General features: G+C 50.3%; 1 protein-coding gene across 1 annotated transcript in view; it reads right to left on the bottom strand.

The window, feature by feature from the left end:
* The window catches only part of LOC141077425 (hydrocephalus-inducing protein homolog), a 73,826-nt gene extending 56,444 nt beyond the window's left edge, over nt 1–17,382 (bottom strand). Inside the window, exons 1-4 of the mRNA XM_073564355.1 lie at nt 17,142–17,382; nt 16,117–16,248; nt 14,412–14,531; nt 12,877–13,011 (exon numbers count right to left, since the gene is read on the bottom strand). Of these exons, the coding sequence (XP_073420456.1) occupies nt 12,877–13,011; nt 14,412–14,531; nt 16,117–16,248; nt 17,142–17,285 (531 nt within the window). The 5' untranslated portion in view covers nt 17,286–17,382. The remainder of the gene's footprint in view (nt 1–12,876; nt 13,012–14,411; nt 14,532–16,116; nt 16,249–17,141) is intronic.
* Nucleotides 17,383–18,104: the final 722 nt, after the last annotated feature.

Raw genomic sequence — 18,104 nt, 5'->3', positions numbered from 1 at the left:
CATCCAAATAAATAATAACAAAACGGCCTATCAGGTCAGAAAACACCACATTGATGAAATTCTGGAAAATAGCGGGTGCATTAGTTAACCCAAACGGCATTACCAGGTTCTCAATGAGTTCTTCTGATGCGAGGAACGCAGTTTTCCACTCGTCCCCTTCCCGAACCCTTATCAGATTGTAGGCCCCCCGCAGATCTAACTTGGAGAACCATTGGGCCCCAGTTAACTGGTTACATAAGTCTGGGATGAGGGGAAGCGGGTAAGTGTTCCTAATCGTTATCTTGCTCAGTTCCCGAAAGTCGAGGCACGGCCGCAAACCACCATCTTTCTTCTTCACAAAGAAGAATCCTGCTGCCATAGGTGACACAGAAGGCCTGATATGCCCTTTGCAGAAACTCTCAGCTATGTACTCCTTCATGGCTTGGCGCTCAGGCCCAGACAAATTGAACAATCGAGCCATAGGTAACTTGGCTCCGGGTACTAAATCAATGGCACAATCGTAGGGTCTATGTGGTGGCAGCGCCTCAGCCTCACTTTCGGAAAAAACATCTTCGAAATCCTTCAGGTACTCCGGAATACCTTCCAGACCGACAGACGACACAAATATGGATTTAACTGCGTTAAGAAGATGTCCCAGGTTACCACATTTATCGTTACATCCCCATTGAGTGATCTCCCCTGTAACCCAATCAATGGTAGGATTATGGCATTGAAGCCAAGGCATCCCCAGTACCAGTCCTGCAGGCAAGTTATCTAGCAGAAGACAACTTAGCTTTTAGAGATAAAAGTTCAGACCTGCAACAGATAACGTCCTGGGTAAGAGGAGACGAGTCAATTGCCACAAGTTTAACAGGATCCTGAATCCTGACTGTTCCTATCTTATTAAGAGTCATAATCCGGGCATCAGTCAGGTTAACAGCAGAGCCACAGTCAACAAAGGCGGTAGTGTGAACAGGACCATCACCAAGTTCCAGTTCCACCTGAAGCACCATTTTTCCACGTGAGGAAAATTGTACTTGAAGGTCTGGGTAGCCTCCTCGACTACTACCCAGACCTAGTCGTTTCCCGCCATCTTGGAGGATGACGGACAGGAGGGGCGGTCCTTCTTCCAGTGTCCAGATTCTCCACAATAGAAGCACAACTGCTGCTCCCGGCGGCGTCTTCTTTCCTTTTCCTCACAGGTGACAGCGCTCACCTCCATAGCCACAGGAAGAGTCCGGGTCTCATCTCCACTGAAGAATAATGGTGTTTCCCGTTGCATAACGCCTCTAGCCCGCAGTCTGCGATCCATGCAAACTGCTTGGGTCATGGCTATCAGGATCCTGACAGCGCCGGCGTACAGCCTCCGCTGAGCAGGGACTCACCCGCACTGTAGGGACCCCTGGGGACCAGAATAGCCAGAAAGTATAGGTGCACAGGACCTTAGTGATGAAGTTCAGCAAGCCGGCACGGGACCTACGGTCATGTGACTGCAAGGGGGCGGGGCTTAGCGTCCTGCTTTCACAGAAGACAGCAAACTCAGAGTCAGGCAAAACGGAGGTCGTTCACAGTACAGACAGCGAGGTACAGAAGGGGTAAACAGACGGGAGGTCAGACAAAGCCAAAGGTCATACACAAGAGGGCGACGCAGTACCAAGGGGACGAGCAGAGAGAAGTCGGGTCACAAGCAGAGAGTCATACACGAGAGGTAGCGCAGTACAAGAGGGACAGGCAGAACTCGTAACAGGGACAGAACTGAATCAAAACCAAACAAGCAAGAAAGATACCAGGCACAAGGCACACGTACGCACAAGGTCAACTAACTCAGCCGAGGGCAGGAGTATAACTGACACCGGACCTAGGTCCAGTGAGCATTAAATAGCCGCCCTCTGCCAGGGAGAGGCGGAACAATTAACCCCCAATCAGACCAGGGCGGGCCAAAGCGAAACCCCGTCCTGGATCATGACAATGGCATCCTCCATGGAGTCAGGCGGAGGATGGAGTGCCAAAGCATCCTTCAGACGTTCACACAGGTGTCTACGGAACAGCCCCCGATGGGCGGCATCACTCCAGGAAATCTCGGCTGCCCAACATCTGAATTCAGTACAGAAGCATTCGGCCGAGTGCTCCCCCTGACAGACACTCATCACCTTGTCCTCAGCCAAACGCACTGTTACGTGTTACAGAACCACTTAGCACCCAGAATATGTTGTGCAGTTATATGTATGGATAATAGGTTCTATGTGAGATGCATGTCCCTAATGCATCAGCATTCCCCTTTTGTCCGCCCTCCCCCCACCTTTGTAATTCCCACAGTAAACATCGGCAGGCTCCGGCCACCTGCGGCTTTTGTAATGTATGTCTGGCCTGCCGCTTTTCTATTGGCCTGCCCTCTGTATCTGTGTGATATATTCTGTGTCCTGTGAGTAAAGTGTTTTCAGACTGGAAATACATGGAGAAGCAGTGATCTTTTATATGCGCCCATGTAACCCAGGGATTCCAGCCAGCGTCATTCATTCAGACTCCAGCGAATGCAGAGCGGACCTCCGAAAACACAGGGTGGTACTGAAAGAGGTACCCCAGCTTGGTAGACCCCGTTACACTGGTGGCAGACAGCGGGATTTGATACCCCTTCTACAGGAGGAAAGGAATGAATGGAAAATAACTACCAGAAGTTAAAGAGGACTACATTAAAAGATCTGGTGGAAGCCCGAGGGTTGATCGCCAGCAACAAAACAAAAGCGGATTTGATAGCAGCCATCATGGAACACGACAGTGCAGCGCCCCCCAATGTGAACATGGAGGAGACCGAATTCCAGAGGGAGGTAAAGAACAGACTGGCGTTCTATGGACCAAACCCTGCAGTAGAGATCTTACGAGAGGTGATGGCTGATGTGCGTACTGATCTGAAGGAAAAGATGGCCGAGCGGACCAGGATAGAGCTAGCCAAGATGGAGATGGCAGAGCGGACCAAAGTGGAGTTGGCCAAGATGGAGATGGCAGAGCGGAGAGAGGAGAGCCAGAGAGCATGGGGAGCTCTGGCCTTCGACCAGGTACCTTCAACAGTAAGCCACAAAAAGATCCAGTACAATGCCTTCCGACAGTTGGGGGAGGCAGAGGAAGACATTGATGGCTTTCTGCAGGACTTTGAGCGGCAGTGTGCCCTTCATCAAGTGAAGCCGGAGGAACAGGTTCAGATTCTGGCCAGCAAGCTGACAGGCCGGGCAGCGGACGCCTATCGCACGGTACCTGATGAGGACTGTATGGACTATGAGCGGATCAAAGAAGTGATCTTGGCCGGTATGCGCTGACACCAGAGGCCTATCGCCAAAAGTTCCGCGGACTTATAAAACGCATAACCGATACTCACGCTGAATGGGCCTGTAAATTACGGCGGTCACTGCTACAGTGGGTACAAGGGAGCCAAGCTACCACTAAGGAGGACATCCTCCAGCTCTTCCTGTTAGAACAATTCTTTAATGGACTAAACCCCGAGACACAGGAATGACTTCGGGACAGGCGGCCAACGACTCTTGAGGAAGCCGCTCTTCTGGCCGATGAACATCATGATGCCAGGAGGCCGCAGTTGTCCGGATCAAAGGAGGTCACTAGGGGCCCGCCCATGAACCTGGAGGGCCCCAAACCACCGAAGATTGTAGGGGGACCAGCTAGAAACCCAGCCTACCACAGTCCCCCTGGGGCGCGATGCCACACCTGCCGTCAGCTGGGCCACCTGCAAAGACAATGCCCAACCGGACTCAGCATCCCCAGTGGCCAAAGGCGGGAACAGCTACCTTCAGCCGGGCTGAAGTACACTGCTACCAAGGCGAAGCTGACCCAGCATTGGGGGCTACGACTAACCAAGGGGTGGAAGTGATGGAGGAAGTGCTGCATGAAGTAGACCCCGTGCAGGCAGCAGGGCAGATAATCGACAACGGCATCAACAGGTCGTGTGGGTTAATGGAAAACGTATGCAGGGACTAAGAGATTCCGGAGCAACTTTGACCCTTGTGAAGCCTCATCTCGTCCAGGACCAAGAGAAGACGGACCGGACAGTGGCAGTCCGTGTAGCAGGGGGAACTATACATCGACTACCCACTGCCAGGATTCACCTGAACTGGGGAGTCAGGGATGGCCTTGTTGAGGTCGGCTTGATGGAGGATTTGCCTGCAGACGTCTTGCTGGGAAATGACTTGGGGCCCATGTTGTCTGCATTCTCGGTGGCCCCTCAGGCTGAGACCTATCCTGTGACCACCTGGAGACAAGCTCGAGCTGCGGAGGCGGAATCACACTCAGAGGAGGCCCAGGTAAGACATCCCAGCCCTGCACGTATTCCCATAGCCAGACACATTTCTTGGGCCACCCCAGATGAATTTAAGAGGGAGTTACTTGAGGATCCTTCATTATCATAGAATCGTAGAGTTGGAAGGGACCTCCTGGGCCATCTGGTCCAACCCCCTGCTCAAAGCAGGATTCGCTAAATCATCCCAGTCAGATGTCTGTCCAGCCTCTGTTTGAAGACTTCCATTGAAGGAGAACTCGCCACTTCTCGTGGCAGCCTGTTCCACTCATTGATCACTCTGTCAAAAAGTTTTTTCTAATATCTAATCTGTGTCTCCTCCCATTCAGTTTCATCCCATTGCTTCTAGTCTTTCCTTGTGCAAATGAGAATAAAGTTGATCCTTCTACAATGTGACAGCCCTTTAGATATTTGTAGACAGCAATTAAGTCTCCTCTCAGTCTTCTCTTTTGCAAACTAAACATTCCCAAATCCTGCAACCTTTCCTCATAAGACAGGGTTTGCAGACCGGTCACCATTCTGGTCGCTCTTTTCTGAACTTGCTCCAGTTTGTTGATGTCTTTTTTAAAATGTGGGGCCCAAAACTGGACACAATATTCCAGATGAGGTCTGACCAAAGAGGAGTAGAGGGAAATAATGACTTCACGTGATCTAGACTGTATGCTTCTGTTAATACATCCTAGAACTGCATTTGCCTTTTTTGCTGCTGCATCACACTGTTGACTCATATTCAGTCTGTGATCTATTAGTATACCCAAGTCTTTTTCACATGTGCTGTCACTTAGCCCTATTCCTCCCATTCTATATATGCTTTTTTCATTTTTATTGCCCAGATGTAGTACTTTGCATTTCTCCCTGTTAAAAACCATTCTGTTAGTTACTGCCCACTTCTCCAGTTTATTTAAATCTTTTTGAATCCTCTCTCTCTCTTCTCTAGTATTAGCTATCCCTCCTAGCTTTGTGTCATCAGCAAATTTAATCAGTTTACCCTCAATTCCTTCATCTAAATCGTTGATAAAGATGTTGAACAATACAGGGCCCAGGACAGAGCCCTGTGGTACCCCACTTGAGACATTCTTCCAACTGGATGTGCAGCCATTTACGACCACTCTTTGGGTCCGATCACTAAGCCAGCTATGAATCCACCTAACAGTTGCCTTGTCCATTCCATACTTAGTCATTTTTTCAATAAGGATTGTATGAGAGACTTTGTCAAATGCTTTGCTGAAGTCAAGATATACTATATCTACAGCATTTCCTTGATCCACCCAATCAGTGATACCGTCATAGAAGGAAATTAAGTTAGTCTGACATGACTTATTAGTTACAAACCCATGCTGACTCTGTTTGATCACTTCATTCTTATCCAGGTATTGACTTACATGTTGTTTAATAATTTGTTCAAAGATCTTTCCTGGTATAGAAGTCAGACTCACCGGCCTATAGTTGCCTGGGTCCACCTTCTTCCCCTTTTTGAAGATAGGAACAACATTTGCTCTTCTCCAGTCTTCTGGCACTTCTCCTGTTCTCCAAGAATTTTCAAAGATTATGGAGAGTGGTTCAGAAATTTCTTCTGCTATCTCCTTCAGTACTCTGGGGTGTAATTCATCTGGACCTGGAGACTTGAATTCATTTAGGTTAGCTAAGTGTTTCCTCACTATCTTTCTGTTTATAGATATCCTGGATTCTTCTATTCCCTTAATAGGACAGTGAATAACAGTTGGTGTTACATTTCCTTTCTGAGAGAAAACAGATGCAAAATAGGAATTTAAAAGTTCAGCCTTCTCAACATCCTGTCTTACCATTTCATCATTTTCATCCTGTAAAAATCCTATAGAATCTTTGACTTTTCTTTTACTTTTGACATATCCCCAAAATCCTTTATTATTGCTTTTGACATCTCTTGCAAGCCTCAATTCATTTTCAGCTTTAGATAATATGATTTGTGCCCTGCAGATTCTGCAGACAGCATTATATTCTTCTTTAGATATGCCTCCCTCTTTCCATTTTATAAACATTTTTTTCTTCCTTTTTAGCATGTGCTTAAGTTCTGTGTTCACCCATCCTGGTTTCCTTAAATGCTTCCTATTCTTCCCTCTTTTCGGAATTGTTAACAACTGTGCTTTGAGAATTTCATTTTTCAAGATTTCCCATCCTTCCTGGACATTTTTGTCTTTAAGGATATCCAGCCATTGGATCCCTCCAATTATCTTTCTGAATCCCTTAAAATCTGCCTTTCTGAAATCTAACCTTGACGTCTGAGTCTTCACAGGTCTTCCGCCTCTAGTTATCCAAAATTCTAAAATAGCATGGTCGCTACCTCCTAGGGTCCCAGCCACTTTTACCTCCTCAACCATTTCCTCCCTGTTTATAAGGATTAGATCCAAGGTAGCAGTTCCCCTTGTTTTCTCCCCTACCTTTTGGAAGATAAAGTTGTCAGCAAGAGAGGATAAGAATTTCCTTGACCTGTTAGTTTTGCCTGAGAGAGATTCCCAACAAATGTCTGGATAGTTGAAATCTCCCATGACAACTATGTCATATTTTTTGGAGAACTTGGCCATTTGATGCATAAAGAGTTCATCCATATCTTCAGCTTGCACAGGCGGCCTGTAGTAAATGCCTACAATGGTGTCCTTTCCATTGTTCTGTCCTTGTATTCTTACCCAAACAGTTTCCACAGAACTCCCAGTCTCTGAAGCTTCAATCTCTGTGCAGATATACGCATTTCTAACATACAATGCAACACCCCCTCCTCGTTTATCAAGTCTGTTTCTTGCAAATAAGTTGTATCCTTCTAGTCTTGTATTCCAATCATGTGTATTGTCCCACCAAGTTTCAGTGATTCCAATGACATCATATTTCTTTTCCTGTGTTAGTAGTTCCAATTCTCCTTGTTTGTTGCCCATGCTTTGTGCATTAGTATAGAAACATTTTAGTTTGTGATTGGTTTCTCTTTCTCCAATATTTTTATTAATTATATTCTTTTGTCTTTGTTCTTCCTTTCCACTTCTATTAGCAGAGTTCTCAATAGCATTTGTCAGGTGTATGGCTTTTTCTGGTCTTTTGCTTCCCTTCCCATGTTGTTCTAGTTTAAAGCTCTCCTTACAAGTGTAGCAAGGCGACTTCCAAATACATGCTTTCCAGTCTTCGTAAGGTGCACCCCATCTCTAGCAAGTAGTCCATCGTATAAGTAGTTCACTCCGTGATCCAGAAATCCAAATCGTTGCTGACGGCACCATCGACGTAGCCAGTTGTTCACCTGCAGAATCTTATTCCATAGAGGGATATCGTGGGAAGGAACAGGAGGGGAGAGGAGTACTGGAAGGGGAACAGTTTGTATGGAAGCAGGGACTCCTCTACCGGATCACAGAGCAGCACCACACAGGGACGAGCCCCACTATAAAACAACAGCTGGTAGTTCCCAAGAAGTATAGGCAGGAGCTACTGCGAATCTCTCATGATATACCCTTGACCGGGCACTTCGGCGTCAGTCGCACCAGGCATCGTCTGACACAAAACTTCTTTTGGCCAGGGGTAACATATGATGTTCGTCAGTACTGCCAGACCTGTGACAGTTGTCAGCGCATTGGCAAGAGGGGGGATCGATGCAAGGCCAAATTACGCCCCCTCCCCATTGTGGAGGAACCATTTAGCCGCATAGCGGTCGATCTGATAGGGCCGTTAGCCAAACCCAGTCCGTCCGGGAAATAGTATATATTGACAGTGGTAGATTATGCCACACGGTATCCAGAGGCGGTTGCGTTACCTAACATACTGGCAGAGACGGTGGCGGCCGCCCTGCTCCAGGTTTTCTCACGGGTTGGGTTTCCCCGGGAGATTATCTCGGACCAGGGTACCTAGTTTACAGCAGAGGTGACCAACCAACTGTGGAAGCTGTGCGGCGTAAAGTCCATTAGAAGTGCCCCGTACCACCCGCAGCTCACAGCTCATTGGGACTTTTACCAGGACCTACAGGGACTGGGAGAAATTCTTGCCACACCTCCTGTTTGCCTATTGGGAGGTGCCCCAAGAATCCACGGGGTTCTCCCCGTTCGAGCTGGTATACGGGAGACCGGTAAGGGGACCCCTAGACTTAATGCTGGAACACTGGGAAGGGGAGGGCCTCATAGAAGGGGTACCTATTGTACCCTATGTGCTGGAATTCCGGGACCGCCTACAGGAGCTGACTCAGGCTGTACGTAAGAACATGCAGGCGACCCAGAGGCACCAGCGCGTATGGTACGATTGGAGGGCCACTGAGCGCACTTTGGAAAAAGGACAGAAGGTCCTGGTGTTAGAGCCCACTAAGCAGAATAAGTTTCAAGCTGCACGGCAGGGGCCCTACCAGGTAGTGGGGAAAATAGCCGACACAACCTATAATGTCGCCGATTGTGACAACCCCAGGGTTATCCGCATGTTCCACGTGAATATGCTGAAGCCCTATCGGGAGCGCCCTGAAGAGGTAGTGGCCATCTGTGCACCTGAAGCAGAGGATTTAGCCAGACTTCCCTTGCCGGATGTCTTAGGGGAAAGGACTCAGTCTAAAACATGGGACCAGGTACACTTGGGTGAAGATCTAGGCCCCCGGGAGAGACAGCAGGCGGAGGCGTTGTTGAGGCTGCGACAGAGGATGTTTTCAGAGAGACCGGGGTACACTCGCCTGGCACAACACAAGGTTGAGACCCAGGATCAGACCCCTGTGCGACAAAACCCCTTCCGCATCTCTGAGTCCCTACGAGAGGGGATGCGACAAGAGATACAAGAGATGTTGCGTTTAGGGGTCATTGAAGAGTCAGATAGTCCCTGGGCATCCCCCGTAGTGTTAGTGCCCAAGGATGGGACTACACGGTTTTGTGTAGACTATCGTAAGCTCAATGAGAAAACAGTGACGGATGCATACCCCATGCCGCGTGTGGATGAATTGTTAGACCGGCTGGCGGGGGCAAAGTATTTGACCACCATCGATCTATGCAAAGGCTACTGGCAGATTCCCCTTAGTCCTGACGCTATTCCCAAGTCGGCATTTGTCACCCCGTTCGGCTTATTCCTGTTTCGAGTTATGCCATTCGGGATGAAGAATGCCCCGGCGACCTTCCAAAGGCTGGCTGACCGGCTTCTGGATGGTCTCCAGGACTATGCTTGTGCCTACCTGGACGACATCGCCATCTACAGTGCGACATGGGAAGAGCATCTAAATCACCTAGAGACATTATTGGACAGGATCCACCAGGCCGGAATCACCCTGAACCCAAACAAGTGTCACGTGGGCAAAGCAGAGGTTCAGTATTTAGGGCATTGGGTGGGAAGTGGGAAACAGCGACCAGAACCAGCCAAGATTGAGGCCATAGCCAAATGGCCCATCCCACGCACTAAAACCCAGGTCATGGCGTTTCTAGGGACAGCGGGGTATTACAGGAAATTCGTTCCCAATTACAGCAGCGTAGCCAAGCCCCTCACTGATCTGACCCGTAAGAACCAACCCCGCCAGGTAACCTGGACCTCAGAGTGTGAGGAAGCCTTCCGCCAACTAAAGGACGCCCTCACCAATACCCCTGTATTGGCCGCACCCGATCCAACTAAACGTTTCCTTGTTCATACAGACGCTTCTATGTTTGGATTGGGGGCAGTACTGAGCCAAGTCGGGCCAAAAGCCAAGAACACCCGGTAGCTTACCTGAGTCGGAAACTACTGCCCCGCGAAGTAAGCTATGCGGCCATCGAGAAGGAGTGCCTGGCGGTAGTATGGGCACTCAAGAAGTTGAAACCATATTTGTATGGACGAGAGTTTTCCCTCCTAACAGACCATAATACCCTAGTCTGGCTTAATCGGGTCTCCGGAGACAACGCCAGATTGCTGCGGTGGAGTTTAACCCTACAACTTCTGGACTTCACCATCCACCACAGACCCGGCAAACAAAACGGTAACGCCGATGGACTAAGTCGACAAACGGAACTTGTACCAACCCCATAAACTTCGGTCATCCCCAAACCGATCCGTTGAGGATCACACTGTGTATGCCGATCGCGTCGCTGAAAAGGGGAGCCGTGTTACGTGCTACAGAACCACTCAGCACCCAGAATATGTTGTGCAGTTATATGTATGGATAATAGGTTCTATGTGAGATGCATGTCCCTAATGCATCAGCATTCCCCTTTTGTCCACCCTCCCCCCACCTTTGTAACTTCTACAGTAAACATCGGCAGGCTCCGGCCACCTGCGGCTTTTGTACTGTATGTCTGGCCTGCCGCTTTTCTATTGGCCTGCCCTCTGTATCTGTGTGATATATTCTGTGTCCTGTGAGTAAAGTGTTGTCAGACTGGAAATACATGGAGAAGCAGTGATCTTTTATACGCGCCCATGTAACCCAGGGATTCCAGCCAGCGTCATTCATTCAGACTCCAGCCAACGCAGAGCGGACCTCTGAAAACACGGGGTGGTACTGAAAGAGGTACCCCAGCTTGGTAGACCCCGTTACACGCACTCTATCAGGCTCATCGCAAATAAGCCCTAAGGCTTCAAAAACGCATCCACAGTCATTCTCTCTGGAGCAGAAGAGGAAAGAGAAAATGCCCAGGCTTGTGGGGACCCCCTAAGCAGGGACATAACCACCCTCACCCTCTGTTTCTCATCCCCAGAGGAACGGGGTCTCAAGGAGAAAAAGAGCTTACAGCCCTCCTTAAATGCTCTGAAATCATTTTTGTTACCAGCAAACGTATCTGGCAATTTAACCGGGGATTCGAGTGGGACTAAAATTATATCTCTATTTCCCACCTGCTGAAAGCCTGCAGAAAGCGCCCCCTGAACTGAGTCCTCCACCCGCCGTTGGGACTGGGCCAGAGCTTGGTGCTCCAAACTAAGCTTCTGCAGCGACTGAGTCAAGCATTTCACCTGCTCAGATAAAGCACACATTGGGTCCATGCTGCAGAAGTCAGGAGAGAAAAAAAAAAATAGGCCAGTTATAATGTCAGGAACACCGCACTGAACTTGCTCACTGAGCCAGTGCGTGTGTCCTGAGTAAGACAAACTGTGCTCAAAGATACCTGTGGAGCGGGCAGCAGCCGAGTAGGTGCGTACTTCAGAGCCGCAGGACCTGAAGCACGTGACTGCTGGGGGCGTGGCCTAAACTCCAGAGAGCTAGGAGCTGCAAGAGAACTCCTAGCAGGGTAACTGCGAGACAAAGAAACCAAGGGGCATAGACAGGGAGGATAGTCAGGACGTAGCCAATGAGTCATACACAGAGATAGCTGCAAAGGTACCAAAGGGGCGAGCAGAGAGTAGTCAGATCACAGGCAATGAGTTATACACCGAGAGGGTAGCGCAGTACAGAATCAACAGGCAAACTCACAATGGGGGACAGAACCGGGTCAGAACCATATAAACAAGCTATAACAACGAACAGGCACACAGGGGTCAGCACACTCGGCCAAAGGCAAAAGTATAACTGGCAGGGATTGGAGCTTCCCAGGGGTTTAAGAAGCTCTCCCAGAACCAGAAAGAGGCCACAATCATTAACCCCAGGTGTGCAGGTCAAAACCTGCACTGAGCTCCAGACATTAACCCCAGACGTGCAGCTAAAAAACCTGCACTGGGATCATGACAGAAAGCCTGGCCAACCACATGGCAGACAATTGTCACAGTGCAAAAAAATAATTGAAGAGTGGAACAGGAGGAACTACCTAAGGAAGAGCAGGAAACTTCCATAGGAGAGGACATGGTAAGTGAAGGAAATGAAAATAGGCCCAAAAGTGAGCCAACCAGTACCATGAAAGGTGCAGGAGCCACTAAACCGCGATACTGTGAGGGAGCTGGGACATCCATCTGAATGCTTTATGAAGCTTCTGCCAGGACAGGGGAAGAGGCAAGCAACAGTGTTTACCACAGAGCAGAGACAGTTCAGGTAAAAAAAAACAAAAAACAAAAGAAAGTTCCTAAGAAAAGAGTGTGAAAAGCGTTTGAGGGCATCAAAGTCCGACTGCCCTCCGACCCTGGGCGATTCAGGGGTGCTACCTGGTCATCCTGCAGGCGGAGTTAGAATTCTAGCCACAAGAAAAGTCATTGATTAGGGAAGCTACCTGGAGACGCAGCCGGGCGGTCATAAAAAAAAGAAAAAGAGAAGAGGGGGACCAAGGTTGGGTTCTATACTCACAAAATCCCCCATGAAAACAGAGCAAAGAAAGGTGCAGACCCTCGGAAAAAGCCACAAAGAAGCAGCAAGGAAATACAGAATACTGTCAATAGGCTAACAGCAGAGATCCGGAGATGGGGGGGAAAGGGAAGCCCAGGGGCAATAAAGATGATGGAGGATCCAGAGGACGGACCCTGACCAGAACCCATGGGACACACAACACATGGGATTATACTCAACCGACCGTTGTCTACAGACGCCACAGTCACCCCTTTGGAAACCTAGCATTGATCGTGGGGACACTAGCACTCCACTGTAGTCCCCAGTGCTAGAAAATAAATATTCTCTTATGTTAGCAATTAAAAACTTTTCCAGTGTCGGCGCATTCACATGTAATTTATACCATTTGGGAGGTCTCTAGCGAAGAAAGCGGTAGATTCTGATGGAATCAGCAGCTCATGCCCCATATTACCTTATTCTCCTCAGGGGTGAAGAGGACACGGAACGTGGATGGCATGCCCGGAGCCACTTTGTGACACACATCATTAGGGCTGACAATCTGGAAGTAGGGTGAACTCTCTTGAGTGACTTTTACCAGACGGGGAACCTGAAAGAGTTAGAAAGAAGCAACTATAAGTCAAACTCTGCACTGAAGAGCATAGTCACCCCTGGACCATGAGCACCCATGGACCGTGACGGATAAGCACCCATGGACCGTGACGGATGAGCACCCATGGACCGTGATGGATGGATGAGCACCCATGGACCGTGATGGATGGATGAGCACCCATGGAGCGTGATGGATGGATGAGCACCCATGGAGCGTGATGGATGGATGAGCACCCATGGACCATGATAGATGGATGAGCACCCATGGACCGTGATGGATGGATGAGCACCCATGGACCGTGATGGAAGGATGAGCACCCATGGACCGTGATGGAAGGATGAGCACCCATGGACCGTGATGGATGGATGAGCACCCATGGACCGTGATGGAAGGATGAGCAGCCATGGACCGTGATGGAAGGATGAGCACCCATGGACCGTGATGCAAGGATGAGCACCCATGGACCGTGATGGAAGGATGAGCACCCATGGACCGTGATGGAAGGATGAGCACCCATGGACCGTGATGGATGGATGAGCACCCATGGACCGTGATGGATGAGCACCCATGGACCGTGATGGAAGGATGAGCACCCATGGACCGTGATGGAAGGATGAGCACCCCTGGACCGTGATGGATGAGCACTCCTGGACCGTGATGGATGAGCACCCCTGGACGGTGATGGATGGATGAGAACCCCTGGACCGTGATGGATGGATGAGCACCCCTAGACCATGATGTATGGATGAGCACCCCTGGACCAAGATGGAATGAAGATCAACCCTGGACCATGATGTATGGATGATCGCCCCTGGTCCATGACGGATGGATGATAACCCCTGGACCATGATGTATGATCACCCCTGGACCATGATGTATGGATGATCATCCCTGGACCAAGATGGAATGAAGATCACCCCTGGACCATGATATATGGATGATCAACCCTGGAACAAGATGGAATGAAGATCAACCCTGGACCATGATGGATGGATGATCACTCTGAACCATTATGGATGGATGATAACCCCTGGACCATGATGTATGGATGATCAACCCTGGAACAAGATGGAATGAAGATCAACCCTGGACCATGATGGATGGATGATCACTCTGAACCATGATGGATGGATGATAACCCTTGGACCATGATGTATGGATGATCAACCCTGGAACAAGATGGAATGAAGATCAACCCTGGACCAAGATGGATGGATGATCACCCTGAACCATGATGGATGGAGGATCACCCCTGGATTGTGATGGATGTATGGACGATCACCCCTGGACCACGATGGATGATCACCCCTGGATCACGATGGACAACCACACGTGACAGATGACGGTGTAGGCCTTATGATATGCAGTCACCACACGTACATCAGGCAGGGCCTCACCTTGTCATTGTTTCTCAGCACCAAGGGCACCTCATATGTCTCACAGGGAATGTAGTTCTGGAAGATAATTTCTGAAGGGAAAGGCTGGAAAAGGGCTTGTTCTAGATCCACGGAGGAGAACTACAAGAAACAGCAAGAACAAGTCAGAACAAAGGGAAGAAACATTGATGACCGTGGAAGCAGGAAGCACACACACCACATGGACACAGACACACCACCACCACATGGACACACACACACCACCACCACATGGACACACACACCACCACCACATGGACACAGACAGACACATCACATGGACACAGACACACCACCACCACATGGACACAGACACACATGGACACAGACACACCACCACCACATGGACACAGACACACATGGACACAGACACACCCACACCACATGGACACAGACACACCCACACCACATGGACACAGACAGACACACCACATGGACACACCGACACCACATGGACACAGACACACCACATGGACACAGACACACCACATGGACACAGACACACCACATGGACACAGACAGACACACCACATGGACAACAGACAGACACACCACATGGACACAGACACACCACAAGGACACAGATAAACACACACCATATACACACACAGACACCCCACAAGGACACAGACACACCACATGGACACAGACACACCACATGGACACAGACACACACACCACATGGACACAGACAGACACACCACATGGACACACCCACACCACATGGACACCACATGGACACAGACAGACACACCACATGGACACACCCACACCACATGTACACAGACAGACACACCACATGGACACAGACACACCCACACCACATGGACACAGACACACCACATGGACACAGACACACCACCACCACATGGACACAGACACACACACCACATGGACACAGACAGACCCACACCACATGGACACAGACACACCACATGGACACAGACACACCACATGGACACAGACACACCACATAGACACAGACACACACACACACCACATGGACACAGACACACACACCACATGGACACAGACACACCACATGGACACAGACACACCTCATGGACACAGACACACACACCACATGGACACAGACACACGACATGGACACAGACACACGACATGGACACAGACACACCTCATGAACACAGACACACCTCATGGACACAGACACACACACCACATGGACACAGACACACACACACCACATGGACACAGACATGCACACACCACATGGACACAGACACACCCACACCACATGGACACAGACACACACCACATGGACACAGACACACCCACACCACATGGACACAGACACACCACATGGACACAGACACACCACATACCACATGGACACAGAGGCAGACATACACACAGATAAGCTCAGATAGACACACAGACAAGAACACACACGTCCTGAAGGCTGTCACTGATCTCCAGAGAACCTCCTACTTCGAGGCGTCCATGCCTGGAGTTTTCCTTGGAGATAAGCTGCTTTTTATGAGTCTGGCAGCCAATCATCTCTGTCCTTCCACACACACACAACATGGCACCTGGTACGGATCTACATTGGGCCCAGCAGCGATGACCCAGGGCCACGTTATGGTGGTACATTATGTGAGAACTGAGTACATGGAGCACACAACCTCGCTGACTTGGGCGGCGCTGATCAGAGTGCAGCTCACACCTTCTGATGGGTCGTTTCACTCATATCCAGCATCTGAATGATCTGTGGAGGACGCATGTCTCTGGTATTGGCTAAACGCTGCTCTGTCGTGAAGGACATCTCTCGCAGAAAGGCTGACGGGGTCAGGGTCATCTATTAAGAGGACAGGAGACAAGGACGCCACATTACCAGATGGATGATACAGCACTGTACACACCAGACCCTCAGTAAACCTGTGCACAGCCCATGTCTAGTAGTAATGTCACCAAGGTCACCAGAGCCCGGTAGATCACTCCACATTTAGGGGCAATAAGGAAGTCACACAGGAGTACCCAGGATGGAAATCTGTAACAGGATATGGGGTGCGGCCCGGACTCCCCGTGTCAGCGGCAGGACGGTGCGGCCCGGACTCCCAGTGTCAGCGGCAGGACGGTGCGGCCCGGACTCCCAGTGTCAGCGGCAGGACGGTGCGGCCCGGACTCCCCGTACCAGCGGCAGGACGGTGCGGCCCGGACTCCCCGTACCAGCGGCAGGACGGTGCGGCCCGGACTCCCCGTACCAGCGGCAGGACGGTGCGGCCCGGACTCCCCGTACCAGCGGCAGGACGGTGCGGCCCGGACTCCCCGTACCAGCGGCAGGACGGTGCGGCCCGGACTCCCCGTACCAACGGCAGGACGGTGCGGCCCGGACTCCCCGTACCAGCGGCAGGACGGTTCGGCCCGGACTCCCCGTACCAGCGGCAGGACGGTGCGGCCCGGACTCCCACTTGTCAGCATTATAGAGCTGGATCGTTATCTGCTCCTGCTGATACTTATAGGGGGGGCACAATACCCACTACTGATAAAGGTGCAGATACGACCTAGGCATTGTGGGGGGGATTACCTGCCCCCCGCTGTACCTACGAGGCAGCAGGTAGCACCAGTCCTATTATATCTGAGCGTCTGTCTGAAGTGATTTGCTTGTGCCCGGATTATCGCTGACATCTGTCCTCCTAAGCCGCACAATGAGGGATAAAAAAAAGACCCAATTTCTACAGAACTTATTACCGTGGCCTCTTCCTGTCCGGTCAGTTCGGGGCTACGCGGGGATTGAACTTGGCTCTGGATGTTGCTGGGCATCTCTGCGGGGTGGACAACATCTAGAAAGAAAGGAGAATAATCACCAAAGCAAGCAGCAAACGAGCAAAGCATCAGAGACACGAACGGCCCGAGACTAAGAGACCCCCGATCAGTCACACCGACAAGCCGCTACGTCTCATCCTGGAAAGCTGGGTGACAATTAACATGCACCACCATCCCAATATATACAATGTGCCCCCCGCCATCTACAGCACAGAGCCCGGCACACGGGGCAGCGGTATATGCAACCTGCCCCCCGCCATCTACAGCACAGAGCCCGGCACACGGGGCAGCGGTATATATAACGTGTCCCCGCCATCTACAGCACAGAGCCCGGCACACAGGGCAGCGGTATATACAACCTGCCCCCCGCCATCTACAGCACAGAGCCCAGCACACGGGGCAGCGGTATATACAACGTGGCCCCCGCCATCTACAGCACAGAGCCCAGCACACGGGGCAGCGGTATATACAACCTGCCCCCCGCCATCTACAGCACAGAGCCAAGGATTACCATAATTATTATTTGCCAGATGCCAGAATAATTATAGAGAATGTTTTTAAGGCATTTTTATTACTTACTGCAAAGTCAAAGATTTCCATCCATTTCATTAGTATTTGGTGCCATTGCCCTTACACTGAATGACTTGGGTTAGACGTTTGGGATCTCCTTCCACAAGCTTCTCACAATAGTTGGTCGGGATTTGGGCCCATTGCTACTGACAACACTGGTGTAACCGATCCAGGTTTGGTGGTAGCCTTGCTCGCCCCGGCCTTTTCAGCTTTGCCCATACATTTTCAGTATGATTGAGATCAGGGCTTTGTGATTGCCGCTTCACAACATTGACTTTGCTATCCTGAAGCCAGTTTGTAAACATTGTCATTGTCCAT

This window comes from Dendrobates tinctorius, unplaced genomic scaffold (genome assembly GCF_039654945.1).
Source record: "Dendrobates tinctorius isolate UK_male_01 unplaced genomic scaffold, ASM3965494v1 ptg000450l, whole genome shotgun sequence".
Taxonomy (NCBI): domain Eukaryota; kingdom Metazoa; phylum Chordata; class Amphibia; order Anura; family Dendrobatidae; genus Dendrobates; species Dendrobates tinctorius.
The sequence above is the reverse complement of the archived record's forward strand: the minus strand, read 5'-3'. Positions and strand labels throughout refer to the sequence as shown.